This window comes from Phyllobates terribilis, unplaced genomic scaffold (assembly GCF_046119375.1).
Source record: "Phyllobates terribilis strain yellow unplaced genomic scaffold, ASM4611937v1 Scaffold_11__3_contigs__length_659146591, whole genome shotgun sequence".
Taxonomy (NCBI): Eukaryota; Metazoa; Chordata; class Amphibia; order Anura; family Dendrobatidae; genus Phyllobates; species Phyllobates terribilis.
In genome coordinates this window covers 614,756,862-614,778,690 of record NW_027362771.1, presented here as the reverse complement: position 1 = coordinate 614,778,690, position 21,829 = coordinate 614,756,862, and the positions used below count along the sequence as shown (strand labels likewise).

At 55.3% G+C, this 21,829-nt stretch overlaps 1 protein-coding gene across 1 annotated transcript in view; it reads left to right on the top strand.

Annotated features, from left to right (window-relative positions):
• The first annotated feature begins 3,132 nt into the window (after positions 1-3,132).
• The window catches only part of LOC141167394 (very-long-chain 3-oxoacyl-CoA reductase-like), an 80,489-nt gene continuing 61,792 nt past the window's right edge, over positions 3,133-21,829 (top strand). Inside the window, exons 1-6 of the mRNA XM_073654801.1 lie at positions 3,133-3,261; positions 3,419-3,547; positions 3,619-3,694; positions 3,982-4,092; positions 4,453-4,520; positions 6,143-6,187. Of these exons, the coding sequence (XP_073510902.1) occupies positions 3,133-3,261; positions 3,419-3,547; positions 3,619-3,694; positions 3,982-4,092; positions 4,453-4,520; positions 6,143-6,187 (558 nt within the window). The remainder of the gene's footprint in view (positions 3,262-3,418; positions 3,548-3,618; positions 3,695-3,981; positions 4,093-4,452; positions 4,521-6,142; positions 6,188-21,829) is intronic.

Sequence of the window (21,829 nt, the reverse complement as noted above, 5' to 3'; positions counted from 1 at the left end):
TGTTTGCTTACATCCACCAGTCTGTGCCAGCCTAACCTGCCTGTTCCTGAGTCCCAGTGTGTACTGGGTCCTATCCCGCCTGTGTTCCTACCTGCTAGTGCCTCCCTGTCTGCACTCTAGCTGCGCTTGCCTTTACCCGCCTGCCTGCATACCAGTCGTGCCTGCCTATACCCTCCAGTCTGTGCGCCAGCCTAACCAGCCTGTTCCAGTAATCCCTGTGTGGGTCAACCCCCGTGTCCGGAGTTTGACCTGGAGTAGCACCTGGTCCCTCTGCCCGGTTTCTCCCTGGTGCACTGGCGTCGTATGCCGTCGTGCCATCTTGGTCGGATCGGCCAGATACTTAGTCACGCCCCTCCAGGCACTCTCCGGTTCATGGTCCAGTGGAACCACAACACCCGCACACGCCAGTCAGTCCGGGCGTGTGCATAACAGGTACTGCATCTCAGCCAGAGGTACCCCACTCCCAGGCAATGAGGGAGCACTACCCGGGACCCACACACCCACATCCAACACTACATCACTCCATAAGGCAAGGTCCAGATTGCTCCTGAGGGAGAGCACAGGCCCAGGCCCTGTCAGGGGGATGGAACCAAGTAGAGGATGTAGGTGAAGGAAGTAGTTTAGGGGAGCACACCAGTAAGGACTGAAGGTAAAAGGGACCACGTAGAGTGACAGTTAGTGATGTGGGTCACATGACAGACAGTATAAAAAGATGGGTAGAAAGATCTAGAAAGTTAGTTAGTCACTTGGTCAGTCAGAGGAGTTGGTGACAGGAGGCTGTCACAGGGAGTGAAGAGAGAAGACCGGAGCAGTGAGGGGCTCCAGCAACAAAGAGGGGCTCCTAGGGGCACGGAGAGTTCGGAGTCCACCCGTGCGCCCGAATTCACGCCGACCGGAGTCGGGAGGAGGGACCAGGCCACAGTAGGGGACCGGCCCCAGACTAGTGGAGGACTGCTAGCAAACCGAAGGCTGCGGTATCTCTAAGTGCCGTAGCCAAAACCACACATCATTCGCTGAAAAGGTGGCCATATAGGACCAAGGGGACAGAGAGGATGTCGCCAGACAAGGCCCGCGGCCACTGGCTCGGGACACTCTGTGTGAGGCACAGGGCTGGAGGGCGAGAGGCAGCGCAGAGAGACAACCCGGGAAGGGACATAAGAAGGGGGTCCCGATCAAGTGCACCCAAGTTATCTGAGAGTTGGCTGGATCACTTCCCCGGAGGACACAGGACTCGGTGGGCTGTTATAACCTGCTGGCAGTTGTAACCTGGAGCACCGTAAAACTGTGAGTAAACACTTGAAGACTGCACCCCGCTGTTTCCTTGACTTAATTGCTGCCTCACCTGCCTTGCACTACACCAACAACATCTAAAATTATCTCTTTAACTGTCCTGGAGCTTAGCTCTACCCGTGGAGAGCTGAACCATCTCTGCTGCATCACCAACAGCCCCAGTGGATCAGAACAGCAGCGGCGGCCCCTATAGCCGCATACCATGGGTGGCGTCACAAAACTTTATCCCCAAAACATTATTCCCCTCTTTGTTATTGACCGCCCGGGGCCACCGACCGGGTCACGCCGCCGTGACTATCCTAAAAGAACCTACTGGCCCGGCTACCGAGTAAGAATAAAAAACCATGATGTGTGAACAGAGAATTCTGGTTTCTCAGACTTTGCTGGTACTTCAAAACGCAGCTGAAAATTTGCATAAAAATCTGTAGCAAAAAACGCTGAAAAACCCAACATGTGTGAAGATACCAGCCAGAGCCTGCCCCTATTTTGTCCTCAGTAACAGTACCAGACAGAGCATTCCCATATTATGTCCCCAGTAAAAGTACCAGACAGAGCCTACCCCTATTGTGTTCCCAGTACCAGTGTCAGAACATGCCTCTATTATGTCCCCAGTAACAGTTCCAGACAGGGCACGCCCTTAATATGTCCCCAGTAACAGTACCAGACAAAGCATGCCCTTGTTATGTTCCCAGTAACAGTACCAGACAGGGCACGCCCTTAATATGTCCCCAGTAACAGTACCAGACAAAGCATGCCCTTGTTATGTTCCCTGTAACAGTACCAGACAGAGCATTCCCATATTATGTCCCCAGTAACAGTACCACACAGAGCCTACCCATATTGCGTTCTCAGTACAGTGTCAGAACATGCCTTTGCTATGTCCCCAGTAACAGTACCTGTCAGAGCCTGCCCCTATTATGTCCCCAGTAACAGTACCAGTCAGAGCCTGCCCCTGTTATGTCTCCAGTAACAGTACCAGTCAGAGCCTGCCCCTATTATGTCCCCAGTAACAGTATCAGTCAGAGCCTACCCCTATTATGTCCCCAGTAACAGTACCAGACAGAGCCTGCCCCTATTATGTCCCCAGTAACAGTACCAGACAGAGCCTGCCCCTATTATGTTCCCAGTAACAGTACCAGACAGAGCCTGCCCCTATTGTGTTCCCAGTAACAGTATCAGTCAGAGCCTGCCCCTGTTATGTCCCCAGTAACAGTACCAGACAGAGCCTGCCCCTATTGTATTCCCAGTAACAGTATCAGTCAGAGCCTGCCCCTGTTATGTCCCCAGTAACAGTATCAGTCAGAGCCTGCCCCTGTTATGTCCCCAGTAACAGTATCAGTCAGAGCCTGAACCTATTATGTCCCCAGTAACAGTACCAGACAGAGCATGCCCTTAATATGTCCCCAGTAACAGTACCAGACAGAGCCTGCCCCTATTGTGTTCCCAGTAACAGTACCAGACAGAGCCTGCCCGTTATGTCCCCAGTAACAGTACCAGACAGAGCCTACCCCTATTATGTCCCCAGTAACAGTACCAGACAGAGCCTGCCCCTATTATGTCCCCAGTAACAGTACCAGACAGAGCCTGCCCCTATTGTGTTCCCAGTAACAGTACCAGACAGAGCCTGCCCCTATTATGTCCCCAGATACAGTACCAGACAGAGCCTGCCCCTATTATGTCCCCAGTAACAGTGTCAGTCAGAGTATAAGTAGCAGTGCTGGCATCAATAACAGATCTGTTGTGTTAGTGCCGGTAGTCCTCATTGTGACAGTCCATGCAACCCCACACATCAATACTGAATCAGATCTGGTCCTGGACGCCACCTTCTGGTTGGTTCGGGTAATGACTGTCCTCTCTCGTGTCTTCACTGAACAGCTTTCTCACCTCCAATCACCAGTGTCACAACTGGGAGGTCACATAATATCTCTTAAGGTACCAGAATTCCACAATTATTACTTTGGCATGAGCCGGGTAAGATCCGGGCAAGAGATGTCCTCTCTACCCATAAACCCACCAGTCACGTGACACCTATCCAAGGGCGGAGAACCCAAACATTCCCCTGGTATTGTAGGGCGGCCATATCCAGGTAATAGTAAGAGACTTGACCACAGAGTGTTTCCTTTCCCAGACATTAAGCAGAGACCATGATAATGGTAAAGAACTGAAACAATGTATCGTATGCAACAACGGAGCCTTCATTCCTCCCACAGTGGTGACTGGAGCCACCGATGGAATCGGGAAGTCCTACGCGCTGGAGGTCAGTAGCTCTAGGTCAGTCAGTCTATCCACAGTTTATAGGGGTCTCACCCTTCTGCGTCTTCTCTGTAGTTGGCCAGGAGGGGCTTCGATATTGTCCTCATCAGTCGGACTATGGAGAAGCTACAGAAAGTTGCCTTGGAGATTGGTAAGTGGCAAAAAGTTCCCACTCAAGGTACCAAGTCAATATCCACAGTAGAGACAATATGGATAACTACTTCCAAAAGTTGGCAAGTGCTCAGACGGTAAATGGAGAGCACTTGACATGCGGCCACCGCTCCACCCCTACAAGAGCACGGTGGGACCCTCTGTCAGGATAGATATGGGACCTGCATGTATCAGATACTCATAGGGGTTGCCATAGATTGACAGCCCTTTAAGACATCCAATGCTGAGAGATTTGACCTAATTCTCCTATATTTCTTCTATCCGTAGAAAAAGAGACTGGACGAAAAACCAAAATCATCCAGCTGGACTTCACGGGAGGATCAGAGATTTATCCAAAGGTGGAGAAGGCCTTGAAGGACCTGGAAATCGGTGTTCTAGGTAAGGCCTGGACGTGCAACCTTACAAAACATGGGGGCGAAAATCCCATGCCCCTACCAATGAGACTATAAACTTCCTACAGACCCCACTCCTGACTGTTCCGTCCACAGAACCTTCTCGCACCACTCAGGAATCATCTGGAAATTTCTTCCATACTGCGGCATCAGTAATGGTTGATGGGACCTGATACAGAAGAGCAGATCACCAGGGTCTATAATTCAGCACAACAGTATATAGGTTAAGGCTGGTATTGCACATCATGAATCCTGGCTGCAATACCTGAGACAACCCATGGACAGGTGGGGCGCTGCCACGTTCCTCTTGCACAACCTCAATAAGCCATGTCCTCTTGTCCTACAGTGAATAACGTTGGGAAGATTTTTTCCACTGAAGAAAACAGATTTCTTGAAGCCTCAAATATCAGCAAGGTGAGCGCGGTGTCACGATTACTGCTCCTGTGTAATACATACAATGCATTACTATTATTCTAGAAGAAGTCTGTACACCCCGGTGCAGAGAAATGCCATACAGAGGATACAGAGATAACAATGGAGTGTGCGCGGGTGCGTAATGACCGTAGTCAATGCCCGCGACCAATCACCGATTTTGGCGCCACATTTAAACACCGCTGTGCTGATTGGTCGCAGATGCTATTTAAATTTGGCGCCCAAATCGGTGATTGGTTGCAGACAGCGTCCGCGACCAATTATCACAGCAGTGTTTAAATGTGGCGGCCAAATCGGTGATCGGTCGCGGGATTTGTGTGCCACATTTAAATAGCGGCCGCGACCAATCACCAATCTTGCAGAGACATTTAAACACCGCTGTGCTGATTGGTCGCCGACGCTGCCCGCCACCAATCACCGATTTGTGCGCCACATTTAAATAGCGTCCGCGACCAATCAGCACAGCCGTGTTTAAATGTGGCGCCAAGATCGGTGATTGGTTGCGGGCAGCGTCCGCTACCAATCAGCACAGCAGTGTTTACACCGCTGTGCTGATTGGTCGCGGACGCTATTTAAATGTGGCGCCCAAATCGGTGATTGGTCGCAGGCAGCGTCGGCGACCAATCAGCACAGCAGTGTTTAAATGTGGCGGCCAAATCGGTGATTGATCGCGGGATTTGTGCGCCACATTTAAATAGTAGCCGCGACCAATCACCGATCTTGCAGAGACATTTAAACACCGCTGTGCTGATTGGTCGCCGACACTGCCCTCGACCAATCACCGATTTGTGCGCAACATTTAAATAGCGTCCGCGAACAATCAGCACAGCGGTGTTTAAATGTTGCGCAAAGATCGGTGATTGGTCGCGGTGAGAGATCGCGACCAATCAGCGAATCGTATTGGTGAGGACCGGGGAGCGCCGCTGCCTGTGCGGCTACTTCCGCTGCGAGAAGCCGGGACATGAGCGGGCGCTCGCAGCAGAAGTATCCCGACCCGCAGCGCCTCTCCCCGGTCCTCTCTTCACACCCTAGCCACATGGAGGTCAGCGGCGCCAGCGGTCGGGAGATGAACTCCTCGCGCCGTTCATCTCCAGGCTGCATCGCCGCTGAGCTCTGTCCCACAGATGAGCCGCTAACGGCCGCCATCTTTTTTCAGAAATCCCGCGGCGCTGATTGGCCGCTGCCGGACCAATGAGCGATGTGAGATTTCCAGGACAGACAGACAGACAGAAAGACAGACAGACAGACGGGATAAAACGATTATATATATAGATGGGGCCCCTTAGAATTTAAAAGGGGTTGTTAGTAATGGACGATCCCTTTAAATTCTTATGGTTATTAGATTTTACAAATGTAGCAAATGTATCACATCTTAATAAAATACGCAGATGATTTCTGCAGCCCTGGTGCTGATGGATGTGAGCAGAAGGCTCTGCTCCTTACACTGCCTGGTGGTTGTTCTCGGTTCTGCAGCTCCGCTCCTCCTCAAATAAAAGGAGTCTGAGGACTGTCTGTAAATGTCTATGTCCTGCACCCCCCCTCCTGGTAATAAAGGTTGTTAATGACAATAAATTATTATTTTTTCCATTTGCTTAAATTTATAGGAAATAGACGACATCCTGAACTGCAATATATTATCCACAGTGCAAGTAAGTGACCTCCTCATAATAAAGCTCAGGCAGACTCATAGCTCCTCCTATCTGTATCACCCTGCAGGGGGAGGAGACTCATAGCTCCTCCTATCAGTATCACCCTGCAGGTGGAGGAGACTCATAGCTCCTCCTATCTGTATCACCCTGCAGGGGGAGGAGACTCATAGCTCCTCCTATCAGTATCACCCTGCAGGTGGAGGAGACTCATAGCTCCTCCTATCTGTATCACCCTGCAGGGGGAGGAGACTCATAGCTCCTCCTATCAGTATCACCCTGCAGGTGGAGGAGACTCATAGCTCCTCCTATCTGTATCACCCTGCAGGGGGAGGAGACTCATAGCTCCTCCTATCTGTATCACCCTGCAGGTGGAGGAGACTCATAGCTCCTCCTATCTGTATCACCCTGCAGGGGGAGGAGACTCATAGCTCCTCCTATCAGTATCACCCTGCAGGTGGAGGAGACTCATAGCTCCTCCTATCTGTTTCACCCTGCAGGTGGAGGAGACTCATAGCTCCTCCTATCTGTATCACCCTGCAGGGGGAGGAGACTCGTAGCTCCTCCTATCTGTATCGCTCTGCAGGGGGCGGAGACTCATAGCTCCTCCTATCTGTATCACCTGCAGGGGGTGGAGACTCGTAGCTCCTGTTATGATCTGCTTAAGAGACTAAGGAAAGGCAGGAGATCTGTCCCTACAATAGAACTAAACTAGATCCCTACGATGTAACGGGGAACCTGATCCTGCGATCAGACCCGCTAAAGTCCTCGGCTAGTCTGAACGCAGACCTATAGATGTGAGGGAGGGATCCCTACAAGATCTAAGGACTGGGATTTAGTTGGACACCTCCTAGCAGAAATAGAAGCAGTCAAAGACAAACACACAACAAAAAGCGAAGAGGTCAGAAGACCTAGCAAAACTAACAGAGTACGGCAATAGAGCAACAAGCTAGCTCAACAGTAGTAAATACAAATGAAGTCCAGCAAAGCCAGGAGGGCGGAGCCGGATTAAATAGGCAAAATGGTCATGTGACCAGCAAACTAAAAAAAAACTAACAGGAGAGTTGTAACAGCTCCTCCTATCTGTATCACCCTGCAGGGGTAGGAGACTCGTAGCTCCTCCTATCTGTATCACCTGCAGGGGGAGGAGACTCGTAGCTCCTCCTATCTGTATCACCCTACAGGGGGAGGAGACTCATAGCTCCTCCTATCTGTGTCACCCTGCAGGGGGAGGAGACTCGTACCTCCTCCTATCTGTATCACCCTGCAGGGGGAGGAGACTCGTAGCTCCTGCTATCTGTATCACCTGCAGGGTGATAGAAGAAGCTGAATCTCCTCCTGCGGGGTGATACAGATAAGAGGAATAATAAGTCTCCACCCCCTGCAGGGTGATACAGATAGGAGGATCTACGAGTCTCCTCCCCCTGCAGGGTGATACAGATAGGAGGATCTACAAGTCTCCTCCCCCTGCAGGGTGATACAGATAGGAGGAGATATGAGTCTCCTTCCCCTGCGGGGTGATACAGATAGGAGGAGCTATGAGTCTCCTTCCCCTGCAGGGTGATACAGATAGGAGGAGCTATGAGTCTCCACCCCCTGCAGGGTGATACAGATAAGGGGAGCCTAGAGTCTCCACCCCCTGCAGGGTGATACAGATAGGAGGATCTATGAGTCTCCTCCCCCTGCAGGGTGATACAGATAGGAGGAGGAGCTATGAGTCTCCTCCCCCTGCAGGGTGATACAGATAGGAGGTATGAGTCTCCTTCCCCTGCAGGGTGATACAGATAGGAGGAGCTATGAGTCTCCACCCCCTGCAGGGTGATACAGATAAGAGGAGCTATGAGTCTCCACCCCCTGCAGGGTGATACAGATAGGAGGAGCTATGAGTCTCCACTCCCTGCAGGGTGATACAGATAGGAGGAGCTATGAGTCTCCACCCCCTGCAGGGTGATACAGATAGGAGGAGCTATGAGTCTCCTTCCCCTGCAGGGCGATACAGATAGGAGGAGCTATGAGTCTCCACCCCCTGCAGGGTGATACAGATAGGAGAATCTATGAGTCTCCTCCCCCTGCAGGGTGATACAGATAGGAGGAGGAGCTATGAGTCTCCTCCCCCTGCAGGGTGATACAGATAGGAGGTATGAGTCTCCTTCCACTGCAGGGTGATACAGATAGGAGGAGCTATGAGTCTCCACCCCCTTCAGGGTGATACAGATAAGAGGAGCTATGAGTCTCCACCCCCTGCAGGGTGATACAGATAGGAGGATCTACGAGTCTCCTCCCCCTGCAGGGTGATACAGATAGGAGGATCTACAAGTCTCCTCCCCCTGCAGGGTGATACAGATAGGAGGAGCTATGAGTCTCCTTCCCCTGCGGGGTGATACAGATAAGAGGAGCTATGAGTCTCCTTCCCCTGCAGGGTGATACAGATAGGAGGAGCTATGAGTCTCCACCCCCTGCAGGGTGATACAGATAGGAGGAGGAGCCTAGAGTCTCCACACCCTGCAGGGTGATACAGATAGGAGGATCTATGAGTCTCCTCCCCCTGCAGGGTGATACAGATAGGAGGTATGAGTCTCCTTCCCCTGCAGGGTGATACAGATAGGAGGAGCTATGAGTCTCCACCCCCTGCAGGGTGATACAGATAAGAGGAGCTATGAGTCTCCACCCCCTGCAGGGTGATACAGATAGGAGGAGCTATGAGTCTCCACCCCCTGCAGGGTGATACAGATAGGAGGAGCTATGAGTCTCCACCCCCTGCAGGGTGATACAGATAGGAGGAGCTATGAGTCTCCTTCCCCTGCAGGGTGATACAGATAGGAGGAGCTATGAGTCTCCACCCCCTGCAGGGTGATAGAGATAGGAGGATCTATGAGTCTCCTCCCCCTGCAGGGTGATACAGATAGGAGGAGGAGCTATGAGTCTCCTCCCCCTGCAGGGTGATACAGATAGGAGGTATGAGTCTCCTTCCCCTGCAGGGTGATACAGATAGGAGGAGCTATGAGTCTCCACCCCCTTCAGGGTGATACAGATAAGAGGAGCTATGAGTCTCCTCCCCCTGCAGGGAGATACAGATAGGAGGAGCTGTGATTCTCCTCCCCCTGCAGGGTGATACAGATAGGAGGAGCTATGAGTCTCCACCCCCTGCAGGGTTATACAGATAGGAGGGGCTATGAGTCTCCTCCCCCTGCAGGGCGATACAGATAGGAGCTATGAGTCTCATCCCCTGCAGGGTGATACAGATAGGAGGAGCTATGAGTCTCCCCCCCCTGCAGGGTGATACAGATAGGAGGTATGAGTCTCCTTCCCCTGCAGGGTGATACAGATAGGAGGAGCTATGAGTCTCCACCCCCTGCAGGGTGATACAGATAAGAGGAGCTATGAGTCTCCACCCCCTGCAGGGTAATACAGATAGGAGGAGCTATGAGTCTCCACCCCCTGCAGGGTGATACAGATAGGAGGAGCTATGAGTCTCCACCCCCTGCAGGGTGATTGTAACGGGTCTGGGAGGCGGAACCTCTGAGCAACTTATACAAGGGGGCGGTCCTTGTACGGAAGCGGGTGGCGACCGGGGCAGGCAGGCAGATAGTCACAGCAGGTGACCGGGACAGTCTCTGGGTAAACGGGCAGGAGGTCACAGCAAGTGACCGGGACAGTCTCTGGGTAAACGGGCAGGAGGTCACAGCAAGTGACCGGGACAGTCTCTGGGTAAACGGGCAGGTACGACCTGTGACGGCTGAGCCTCCAGGTAGGCTAGCAGGCAGATGGCAGATGAGTGCTCCCTGGTGAGCAGGCGAGAGTCTCTGGACTGGCAGGTGGTCACAGCACGTGACGGCAGAGCCTCCAGGTAGGCTAACAGGCAGGTAACAGATGAGCGCTCCCAGGTGAGCAGGCGAGAGTCTCTGGATAAGCAGATGTTCACAGCATGTGACGGCGGAGCCTCCAGGTTGGTAAACAGGCAGGTAGCAGATGAGCGCTCCCAGGTGAGCGGGTAAGAGTCACTGGACTGGCAGATGGTCACAGCACGTGACGGCAGAGCCTCCAGGTAGGCTAGCAAGCAGGTAGCAGGAGGACGCTCCCAGGTGAGCGGGCAAGCTGGTCCATAGACAGACTGACAGGTGTTGGTAGGCAGACCGTCGGACCTCAGGCTAGCAAGCAGGTAAGCGGATAACAGGCTGGAATCAGACAGCGAACGGGCAGGAAACTGGCAGGTAACTGGCAGGTAACTGGCAACGGGACCTGAGGGCTGAAGCAGAGTAGTGAACAGTGCAACAACATTGCTCGGGCACCTCCATTTTGGAGGAGGTGCCTTATATATGGTGAAGTCCTCCGGCCATTGGCCGGGGACTCCTTAGGACGGCGCGCGCGGCCCCTCTAAGAGGGAGGGAGCGCGCGCGCGCGCGCCCTAAGCACAGTGGCCGGGAAGGAGCGCACGCTGCCAGCAGAGCGGGAGGAGGACGCCGGGCTCGGAGCAGAGGGGTGAGGGGAACAGCGTCCCTGCCTAGCAGAGGGCAGGGACGCCGGCGCTACAGTACCCCCCCCTTTAGGCCCCCCCTTTTTTAGGCCAGAGAGAAATTTAGCTAGGATGAGAGGGGCATGGATGTTCTTTCGGGGCTCCCACGTTCGCTCCTCAGGACCAAACCCCTTCCAATCTACTAGAAAAAAGGTCTTCCCTCTTACCCTTTTGGTGGCCAGAATGTTCTCTACCTCAAATTCGTTTTCAGCGGAAACCGGAGCAGGAGGCGTACCTGTAGACTTGGAAAAAGAGTTAAGTACCACAGGTTTGAGGAGAGATACATGGAAGGAGTTAGGGATCCGCAAGTTGGCCGGGAGTTTCAATTTATAGGCCACCGGGTTGATCTGACTGATGACCTCCAGAGGACCGATGAACCGAGGCCCTAACTTATAGGAAGGAATCTTGAGCCGGACATACTTGGACGAGAGCCAGACCTTATCCCCTGGACGGAATTGAGGAGGATCCAGACGTTTTTTGTCAGCATGTCTTTTCATACGCTCGGATGACAGAAGGAGTGCGGACCGGGTACTCTCCCATATGGAGGAAAATTTGTTAACAAGAGATTCCGCAGCCGGATTGTCCACCGAGGTGGAGACGGGAAATGGGATCCGAGGATGCTGACCGAAGACTACAAAAAACGGGGATTTGGAGGAAGATTCGCTCTCGTGATTGTTGTAAGAAAATTCGGCCCATGGCAGGAGATCCACCCAGTCAGAATGGTGGGCATTAACAAAGTGCCGGAAGTAACTGGTCAGGATCTGATTGATCCGCTCCACTTGACCATTGGACTGTGGGTGGTAAGTGTAGCACCCCGAGGACTCGGCTGCTACAGGGGTATTGCACCTCGATCCAGAGGTGTGGTATTCCACTCCCGGGTAAGGATGGAGTGTGGAACTGAGCTCAGATAGCTGCATGCACTACACTCACCCCATTTCCGGGGGACAGAACAACGGTACTCCCACCAGATAGATGTGCAGGTACGACAGCGTCTGTCCCTGGCTGGAGTGGGGGGGGGGAGGAACATCCCAGTAGTGTAGGAGCAGATAGGGGAGGGACTCTGGGCATAGGTAGGAGCCCATTGGGTGCTAGTCACCTGGGCTCGGGTGTCAGAGGGAGTATATAAGGTGGGCACCATCTTAGGACAGGGTCCTGTTCAGAGGAGAGTCTGTGCAGAGAGGAGCTCAGCCAGAGAGGGCTGACAGTGAGCTGCGGCTCCGTCTGGGCCCAGCTCCAGAGCCAGGCCTGAGGCAGAGAGAGAGAGAGAGAGAGAGAGAAGGAAGAAGAGGAACACGGAGAAAGGCCCAGAGACGCAAGCATAGAGGGAACCCTGAGATCCTACGAGAGAACTAAAACGGGTGAAGGGTTGGCAGAGAAGGGTACCGGATCCCAAACTGGTGGAGGTTAATCATCCTTAGCCAGGAACCGGAGGTCGTGGTCAAGCTTTGGCACGACCCCTCGCCACATCCACCAGGAAGGCACACCACATAGGGTCAGGGAAACCGGAGAGAGGTTTTGCCCCCATAAGGCCCGAGGAAGCCGGACAAAGGTGGGTCCCTGGTGGGGACAGCCAGTAGGAAGGAAAAGAGGGGAGCTCAGGACCACGCTCTGGAACTGCCTGGGAGTTGGCCGAGTCCCTGACCTGGTGGACGCAGCACGGCTCGGGTGGTCCTACTGTGCACAAGGGACCTGATAAAGAACTGTGAGTAAAGCTTTTGAAACTGCACCTCAAGCCTCCGTGTTCCGTCGTCGCACCTGCACCATCGGTACTGGGACACCCGCACCATCACTCCCATTATCATCTCTAACATAGCTGCCCTGAGGCCATACCCCTCCCGTTGGGGGTTATACCATCCACGCTGCACATCCGTACCACCGGCCTCAGCGGACTGCACTGCAGCGGCGGCTTCATAGCCGCATTCAACGGGTGGCGTAGTCGGACACTAATACCATCATAACAATAACGCCACTTAGTTTGACACCCTGGGCACGGACCGGGTCACCGCCACGAGGACTACTACCCCTATCGGATCCGGCTCCGGGTATTCCCCGCGTGCGCAACGCTACACAAACATGGCCCAGGGGGCGCGTCAACTTTGGCGTAGTCGGCAGGATTTCGTGCCTGCAACCACCGGGTACTGCGTGCCTGAAGGAAAGTTCACAGGTACCTTAAAAAGAAGTCTCCCGCCAATTCCAGAGGGTTCCCGCCATCGGACGCCATCTCGGGTCGTTTCCCGCCGTTTGCCCGCCATCTGCAGCCTTTTCCCGCCATCCACAGAGTTTCCCGCCATAAGGAGACGATTCCCGCCATCTGAGACGATTTCCCGCCCTGGCAGAGCGGACTCCATTATGGGCGTGCCAGAGGGTGGCAAGAGGCCACCTCCCATCGTGGGCCAGGTCCAAGAATGGCGCCAAAAGCGGAAACCGCCCCCACCAGCAGAGACTGCAATGATAGAGATGTCCATCAGCGTGAGGGGGCTGCCCCTGGAACTGACTGTCACCAAGTTGCCCCGGGACCACCCTCAAGGGGGGCGGATAGAGAACAAAACAGAGAAGATGGGTGCGGCCTGGAGGAGTCTGGACAGATCGCACCCGGAGATGGAGGAAGAGTCGAGCAGCACTGACCCTGTGGTCCGGAACCTGTTGCAGGCTGCCACCCCAGAAGGCCTGGTGGAGATCCTGGCACAGCTCCCCAGAGATCGGGAGCGTGCACAGACCGCGCTGGAAGCCCTGGCCCGGAAGATGGCCCAGGTACAGCAGGAAGCACTGGCCGAGTGGAGAAGGGAGATGGTCCAGCAGGCTGGAACCCACCAGCAGAGGACGCCACCCGCATCGTGGAGCATGTCTGTGTAGCACCCTGAGGATTCGGCTGCTACAGGGGTATTGCACCTCAACCCAGAGGTGTGATATTCCACTCCCGGGTAAGGAAGGAGTGTGGAACTGAGCTCGGTAGGCTGCATGCACTACACACATCCCATTTCCGAGGAGCAGACCGACGGTACTCCCACTTAGAAATGTGCAGGTACGACCGAGTCTGTTCCTGGCTGGAGTGGGAGGGGGGTGGTACATCCCAAGTAGTGTAGGGGCAGATAGGGGGAGCAGCCTGGGTAAAGATAGGAGCTCATTGGGTGCTGGTCACCTGAGCTCACACATAGAGGGTGTATATAAGGTGGGCACCAACTAAGAACAGGGTCAGTTGCAGAGAGAAAGTCAGCGAGCAGAGGAGAAGAGAGACCCAGAGTGAGAGAGGAGAAAGAGAGACCCAGAGGGGGAAACAGAAGAAAAGGACTCCAAGAACCCAACTTAAATCCCCGGGTGAAGAGTCGGCACAGGGTACCGGAACCCAAGCTGGTGGGGGGCAAAAACACTCCCCAGCCAGAGACCGGAGACCGTGGGCAGCGTTTGTCACGGTCACCCACCACATCCACCACGAAGGCATACCACGAGGAGGGTCAGGGAGCCCAAGGCCAAGGGTCTCCCAACAGAAGGCCCGAGGGAGCTGGACCTGGGTGGATCAATAGTGGGGACGGCCAGAGAACGGACAGAAGGAGAGCTCAGGGTCACGCTCCGGACTTATTTGGGGGTTGGCTGGATCCAGAACCTGGTGGACGCAGCACGGCTCGGGAGGTCACTCGAAGCTGGAGTGACCAGAACATCAGCAGTGAGTAAACATCCTAAACTGCATAACCCGACTCTGTCTCTGATTGCCGTCTACACTGCATCACCACAACTCCCATCCTCTGCACCTGATCCCCCTGAGGCTATACCCCACCCGTTGGGGGTTATATCACCAAAGCTGCACCTACACCACCAGCCTCAGCGGACCCTGCTGCAGCGGCGGCCACAGTGACCGCAATACAACGGGTGGCGTAGTCGACATTAAGAACTTAGTAACATCTGTAGGACTGCCACATACAACTGAGTTTGACACCCTGGGCACGGACCGGGTCACAGCCACTCGGAAGACTACAACTCCCATCTGATCCGGCTCCGGATATTCCCCCTAAAGAATATGGCCCAGGGGGCGCGTCAACTTTGGCGTAGTCGGCAGGATTACGTGCCCGCAACACCCGGGTACTGCGTGCCTGAAGAAAAGAACAAGTTTACCTCAAAAAGAAGTCTCCTGCCGGTTCCGGAGGGTCCCCGCCATCGGACCCCATCACCAGTCGATTCCCGCCGGGTGTCCGCCATTAACAACTTTTTCCCGCCATCTGCAGAGTTTCCCGCCACTGGGAAGCGATTCCCGCCATTTCCAAAGGTTTCCCGCCTTGGAAGAGCGGACGCCATTATGGGCGTGCCAGAGGGTGGTGAGAGGCCACCTCCCATCGTGGGCCAGGACCGAAAATGGCGCCAAAAGTGGAAACCGCCCCCACCAACAGAGACTGTGATGCTAGAGGTGTCTGTCAGCGTGAAAGAACCGCCCCTGGAGCTGACAGTCACCCAGTGGCCCCGGGACCGCCCTCGAAGTGGGAGGAGACGAAAGAAAAGAACGAAGATGGGTGCCGCCTGGAGCAGTCTGGAGCGAGCGCACCCGGAGGCAGGAAGCCTGGAGAAGAGTAGCAGAGAAGCTCACCCGGAGATGGCGAGAGAGCAGAGCAGCACCGGCCCGCTGGCCAGGAGCCTGCTGGAAGAAGAGCAGAGCAGCACCGACCCGTTGGTCAGGAGCCTGCTGGAAACCACGACCCCACTAGGCCTAGTGGAGGTCCTTGCACAGCTCCCCCGAGACCGGGAGTGTGCACAGACTGCCCTGGAGGGCCTCGCACGGAGGATGGCCCGGGTACAGCGAGAGACATTGGCGGAGTGGAGCCAAGAGATGGCCCAGAAAACCAAGACCCGGAGCACGCCAGCCAAGATGAGGAGACAGACCGCCTCTGAGGATGGCGCGGGAGGACCCAAGGCCGGAGACGGCGCCGAGAAGGGAGCCGAACGCATGGAGGCAGGTAAAGGGGACGTCTATACCCCAAACCGGGACACCGCTTACCTGCCCCAGCTCCCCGTCGCAGAGCCCGAAAGTCCCCCTGCTGTGCCCAAAAACGCCGTGTCACCGACGCAGACTAGGCCCCAACCGGAAGCCGCCGCCGCGACCCCTGTGACGCCATGCGCACCGACCCCGAGCGTGGCAAAACAGGAAGTAACACCAGCCTGGTCGCAGGGCCTAGAATTACCGGGCGTCGCATCACCAACAGCGCCCCCTACCTCCGCGGAGCCTCCGGCCTGGCCGCAAGGCCAGGTAGCCCAGGGCGCCGCCGTCCTAACGGTGCCCTTCACCTTCCAGGTGCCCCAGGCCTGGCCGCAAGGCCTGGGCAACCCGGGCGCCACCACCACCGCGCCCGCACCCGTAAAACCAAGGGTGCCGCGTCTGGGAGAGGACTTGTTTGCCCAGCACACGTGGCCGGACGGGCAGCCTTTCATCTGGCCCCAGAAATATTATGAACTGGAGCACCAGAGGAGAGTTGGGGCCATGTGTGCACCCCTGATTCCGGCTCCGAAGCCCGTGATAAGGATCTCGCCCCCGCTTGAAGAGACCCAATTTGAGTGGGACCCCACCGGAAAAGACCTAATGGGGTTCACTCAGGAAACCAGGGCAGCTGCAGCGGAGCGTGCTGAGTGCTGCCGACAGCAGCTCGAGGAGTTTGCGAGGGAGCGGAGAGAGAGGCGGGTCCGGGAACAACAGGCCCAAATAAGGAGCGCCGAGCAGAAGAGCCGAACCAGGAGGGACCCCCGTGCAGCGCACAGTCCCCGCACCACCGGGACTGTAATTAAGTTCAATATGCAGCATGGGTGGGGCTTCATCAGAGACCACAACACCCCCGGCGACGTCTTTGTCACGCGCAGAGATGTGGAGTCCCATCTGCCGGAGGGGCACAGAGGTCGTGACCTTTATATCGGGGACGAGGTCACCTTTACCCGGCACAAGTGTGCCAAAGGACCTTACGCCCTCCATGTGCATCGCCTGACAGAGGAGGAGCTGCGATGTGAGGAGGAAGAGCAAGAGGATCCGGACGGGTCTGAAGCTGAGAACCCCAAAGAAGGAGCAGGAGGAAGACGTTGTTGAGTACAGCGGAGTAGGTGCTGTAAATAGTTACCCGATCGGGGTATAAAGAAACTGTTATTGCTAATATAGTCCCCGTTGGGACCAGCTGAGTGAACTGTTCACCCGTTTACCCTTAATCCCACAGGCTGAGGACTGTGAGCAGCCATTCCCTTTCCCTCCTTAACTGGCCGAGGACTGAGAGCGGCCATATCCCTGTATATAGTTGCGCGTCCTAAAGCGCCCCCTACCGGTTTTATAGGAAAACCATTTTTCTAGAAAGACTGTCGCACTTTGCCCGGTCAACAGTTGCACAGTGACCGGAGGAGAAACAAAAGACGACGAGAATGTTTTATATTTATATAATGTTTTATATGTTTTATATGTTTATGAAAAATTTTGTATGTGATGTGATGTTTTTGTCTTACAGCCCGAGGACGTGCTGTGATTTACCAGGGGGGAATGTAGCACCCTGAGGATTCGGCTGCTACAGGGGTATTGCACCTCAACCCAGAGGTGTGATATTCCACTCCCGGGTAAGGAAGGAGTGTGGAACTGAGCTCGGTAGGCTGCATGCACTACACACATCCCATTTCCGAGGAGCAGACCGACGGTACTCCCACTTAGAAATGTGCAGGTACGACCGAGTCTGTTCCTGGCTGGAGTGGGAGGGGGGTGGTACATCCCAAGTAGTGTAGGGGCAGATAGGGGGAGCAGCCTGGGTAAAGATAGGAGCTCATTGGGTGCTGGTCACCTGAGCTCACACATAGAGGGTGTATATAAGGTGGGCACCAACTAAGAACAGGGTCAGTTGCAGAGAGAAAGTCAGCGAGCAGAGGAGAAGAGAGACCCAGAGTGAGAGAGGAGAAAGAGAGACCCAGAGGGGGAAACAGAAGAAAAGGACTCCAAGAACCCAACTTAAATCCCCGGGTGAAGAGTCGGCACAGGGTACCGGAACCCAAGCTGGTGGGGGGCAAAAACACTCCCCAGCCAGAGACCGGAGACCGTGGGCAGCGTTTGTCATGGTCACCCACCACATCCACCACGAAGGCATACCACGAGGAGGGTCAGGGAGCCCAAGGCCAAGGGTCTCCCAACAGAAGGCCCGAGGGAGCTGGACCTGGGTGGATCAATAGTGGGGACGGCCAGAGAACGGACAGAAGGAGAGCTCAGGGTCACGCTCCGGACTTATTTGGGGGTTGGCTGGATCCAGAACCTGGTGGACGCAGCACGGCTCGGGAGGTCACTCGAAGCTGGAGTGACCAGAACATCAGCAGTGAGTAAACATCCTAAACTGCATAACCCGACTCTGTCTCTGATTGCCGTCTACACTGCATCACCACAACTCCCATCCTCTGCACCTGATCCCCCTGAGGCTATACCCCACCCGTTGGGGGTTATATCACCAAAGCTGCACCTACACCACCAGCCTCAGCGGACCCTGCTGCAGCGGCGGCCACAGTGACCGCAATACAACGGGTGGCGTAGTCGACATTAAGAACTTAGTAACATCTGTAGGACTGCCACATACAACTGAGTTTGACACCCTGGGCACGGACCGGGTCACAGCCACTCGGAAGACTACAACTCCCATCTGATCCGGCTCCGGATATTCCCCCTAAAGAATATGGCCCAGGGGGCGCGTCATCTGCCCCTGAGGATGGTGCAGGAGGGACGAAGGCCGGAGACGACGCCGCGGAGGGAGCCGCAGGGATGGAAGCAGGTAATGGGGACGTCATCACCCCGAGCCCAGTAGCCGTAAGCCTGCCCCAGCTCCCCGTCGCAGAGCCCGAAGTTCCACTCACCGCGCCCGTTGCCGCACCGCCGCTGCTTCCAACTAGGCCTCAAGCGGCAGGAGCCGCGGTCGCGCCCTCTGTTACGCCACGCCCCTGGACCCTGAGCGCGGCAAAAGAGGAAGTGCCCCCGGCCTGGTCGCAGGGCCGAGTACCTCCGGGCGCCGCGGTCCCCACAGCGCCCTCCTCCTGGAAGGCGCCATACCTGAATCCAGACAGGATGCCTACGGCCTGGACGCAAGGCCGAGCGCCCCCGGGCGCCGCTGCCCCTAAAGCGCCCTCTACCTCCACCGTGCCACCCCTGGGTGAAGATCTGTTTGCACAGCATACTAGCCCGGACGGGCTGCCCTTCGTGTGGCCACCGGAGTACATCAACCCCCGACTTCGGAAGGAACGGCCCCTGTGTGAGCCTCTAATCCCGGCCCCGGCGCCCGCCAAAATTGTCCCGCTCCCGTTGGAGGAGGCCCAATTTGCATGGGACCCCACCGGTGAAAACCTCATGGGGTTCACCCAAGAGACCCGGGCGGCCGCAGCCCAGCGGGAGGAGTGCTGCCGTCAGCAACTAGAGGTCTTCGGGAGAGAACGGCGAGAGAGGCGGATCCGCGAGGAACGGCTGCAGGTCCAAAGCGCGGAGCAGAAACGCCGAGCCCGACGAAACCCCCATGCGGCCCACGGTCCCCGCGCCACCGGGACCATAATAAAGTTCCAGTTGGAGCATGGCTGGGGCTTTATCCGGGATCACCGAACCCCCGGCGACGTCTTTGTCACCCGCAGGGATGTCGAGTCTCACCTGCCGGAGGGACACCGAGGACGTGACCTTTACTCAGGTGATGAGGTCACCTTCACCCGGCATCAGTGTGCCAAAGGACCATACGCCCTTCACGTGCACCGGTTGACTGAGGAGGAGATACAATATGAGGAAAGCCAAGAGGACCCGGACGGGTCTGAAGACTACCCTCGGGAGGAAACAAGGAGAGGATACCGCTACTGAAGGAAGTAGCATAAACAAAGTACTGTATATAGTTACCCATCAGGGTATGAGAACTGTTGCTGAAACTGTTGCTAATTGAAGTGTGGTCCCCGTTGGGACTAGTGTGGAATTGTTTAAAGGGACTGTTTCCTGTGTGCCCCTAATCCCTTACCAGGCCTGTGTGCCCCTAATCCCTTACCAGGCTGAGGACTGTGAGCAGCCATTTCCCTATTCCCACTGGCCAAGGACTGAGAGCGGCCATACCCTGTAAATAGTTGCGCTTCTTCAGGCGCCCCCTACTGGTTTTATAAGGAACTGTTTTTCTACTAGTGACTGTTGCACTTTACCTGGTCACAAGTTGCACCGTGGCCAGAAGAACAAGAACGTTCTATATGAAAGAGTTTTATATTGAAAGTTTATGCTGCTAAGATTATAATATAAAAAGTTACCTGTAAAGTTATATTTTCTGATAATGTTTTCGTAATGTTTTATACCCGTAAAGTCAAAAGAGAAAAGTACCTCCCATAAAGGGATGAATTTGTAGTTAATGTTTTATATGTTAGCGTATACTTTAAAATTTTGTATGTTTATTATGTTTTGCTCTTTTCCAGCCCGAGGACGTGCTGTGATTTACCAGGGGGGAATGTAGCACCCCGAGGACTCGGCTGCTACAGGGGTATTGCACCTCGATCCAGAGGTGTGGTATTCCACTCCCGGGTAAGGATGGAGTGTGGAACTGAGCTCAGATAGCTGCATGCACTACACTCACCCCATTTCCGGGGGACAGAACAACGGTACTCCCACCAGATAGATGTGCAGGTACGACAGCGTCTGTCCCTGGCTGGAGTGGGGGGGGGGAGGAACATCCCAGTAGTGTAGGAGCAGATAGGGGAGGGACTCTGGGCATAGGTAGGAGCCCATTGGGTGCTAGTCACCTGGGCTCGGGTGTCAGAGGGAGTATATAAGGTGGGCACCATCTTAGGACAGGGTCCTGTTCAGAGGAGAGTCTGTGCAGAGAGGAGCTCAGCCAGAGAGGGCTGACAGGGAGCTGCGGCTCCGTCTGGGCCCAGCTCCAGAGCCAGGCCTGAGGCAGAGAGAGAGAGAGAGAGAAGGAAGAAGAGGAACACGGAGAAAGGCCCAGAGACGCAAGCATAGAGGGAACCCTGAGATCCTACGAGAGAACTAAAACGGGTGAAGGGTTGGCAGAGAAGGGTACCGGATCCCAAACTGGTGGAGGTTAATCATCCTTAGCCAGGAACCGGAGGTCGTGGTCAAGCTTTGGCACGACCCCTCGCCACATCCACCAGGAAGGCACACCACATAGGGTCAGGGAAACCGGAGAGAGGTTTTGCCCCCATAAGGCCCGAGGAAGCCGGACAAAGGTGGGTCTCTGGTGGGGACGGCCAGTAGGAAGGAAAAGAGGGGAGCTCAGGACCACGCTCTGGAACTGCCTGGGAGTTGGCCGAGTCCCTGACCTGGTGGACGCAGCACGGCTCGGGTGGTCCTACTGTGCACAAGGGACCTGATAAAGAACTGTGAGTAAAGCTTTTGAAACTGCACCTCAAGCCTCCGTGTTCCGTCGTCGCACCTGCACCATCGGTACTGGGACACCCGCACCATCACTCCCATTATCATCTCTAACATAGCTGCCCTGAGGCCATACCCCTCCCATTGGGGGTTATACCATCCACGCTGCACATCCGTACCACCGGCCTCAGCGGACTGCACTGCAGCGGCGGCTTCATAGCCGCATTCAACGGGTGGCGTAGTCGGACACTAATACCATCATAACAATAACGCCACTTAGTTTGACACCCTGGGCACGGACCGGGTCACCGCCACGAGGACTACTACCCCTATCGGATCCGGATCCGGGTATTCCCCGCTTGCGCAACGCTACACAAACATGGCCCAGGGGGCGCGTCATAAGCGGAGGAGAAGTCCAGGGTGACGTCTAGCAATTTACAAGTGGCTCTCCAGAAACGTGAGGTGAACTGTACCCCACGATCCGAAACGATGTGGAGGGGCAGGCCATGAAGACGGAAGATGTGGCGGATAAAGTCTTTAGCCAGTTCGGGTGCAGACGGGAGGCCTGGCAGAGGAATAAAGTGAGCCATCTTGGAAAAGCGGTCAGCGACCACCCAAATGACTGTACAACCAGCAGAGACGGGGAGGTCAGTTATGAAGTCCATAGCTATATGCTGCCAGGGGGCAGCAGGTACAGGAAGCGGAAGAAGGCGACCGGCTGGCAGGTGTCTCGGAACTTTGTTGCGGGCGCAGGACACACAGGCAGAAACAAAGTCTATCACGTCCTTGTGCAGGGTAGGCCACCAGTAGT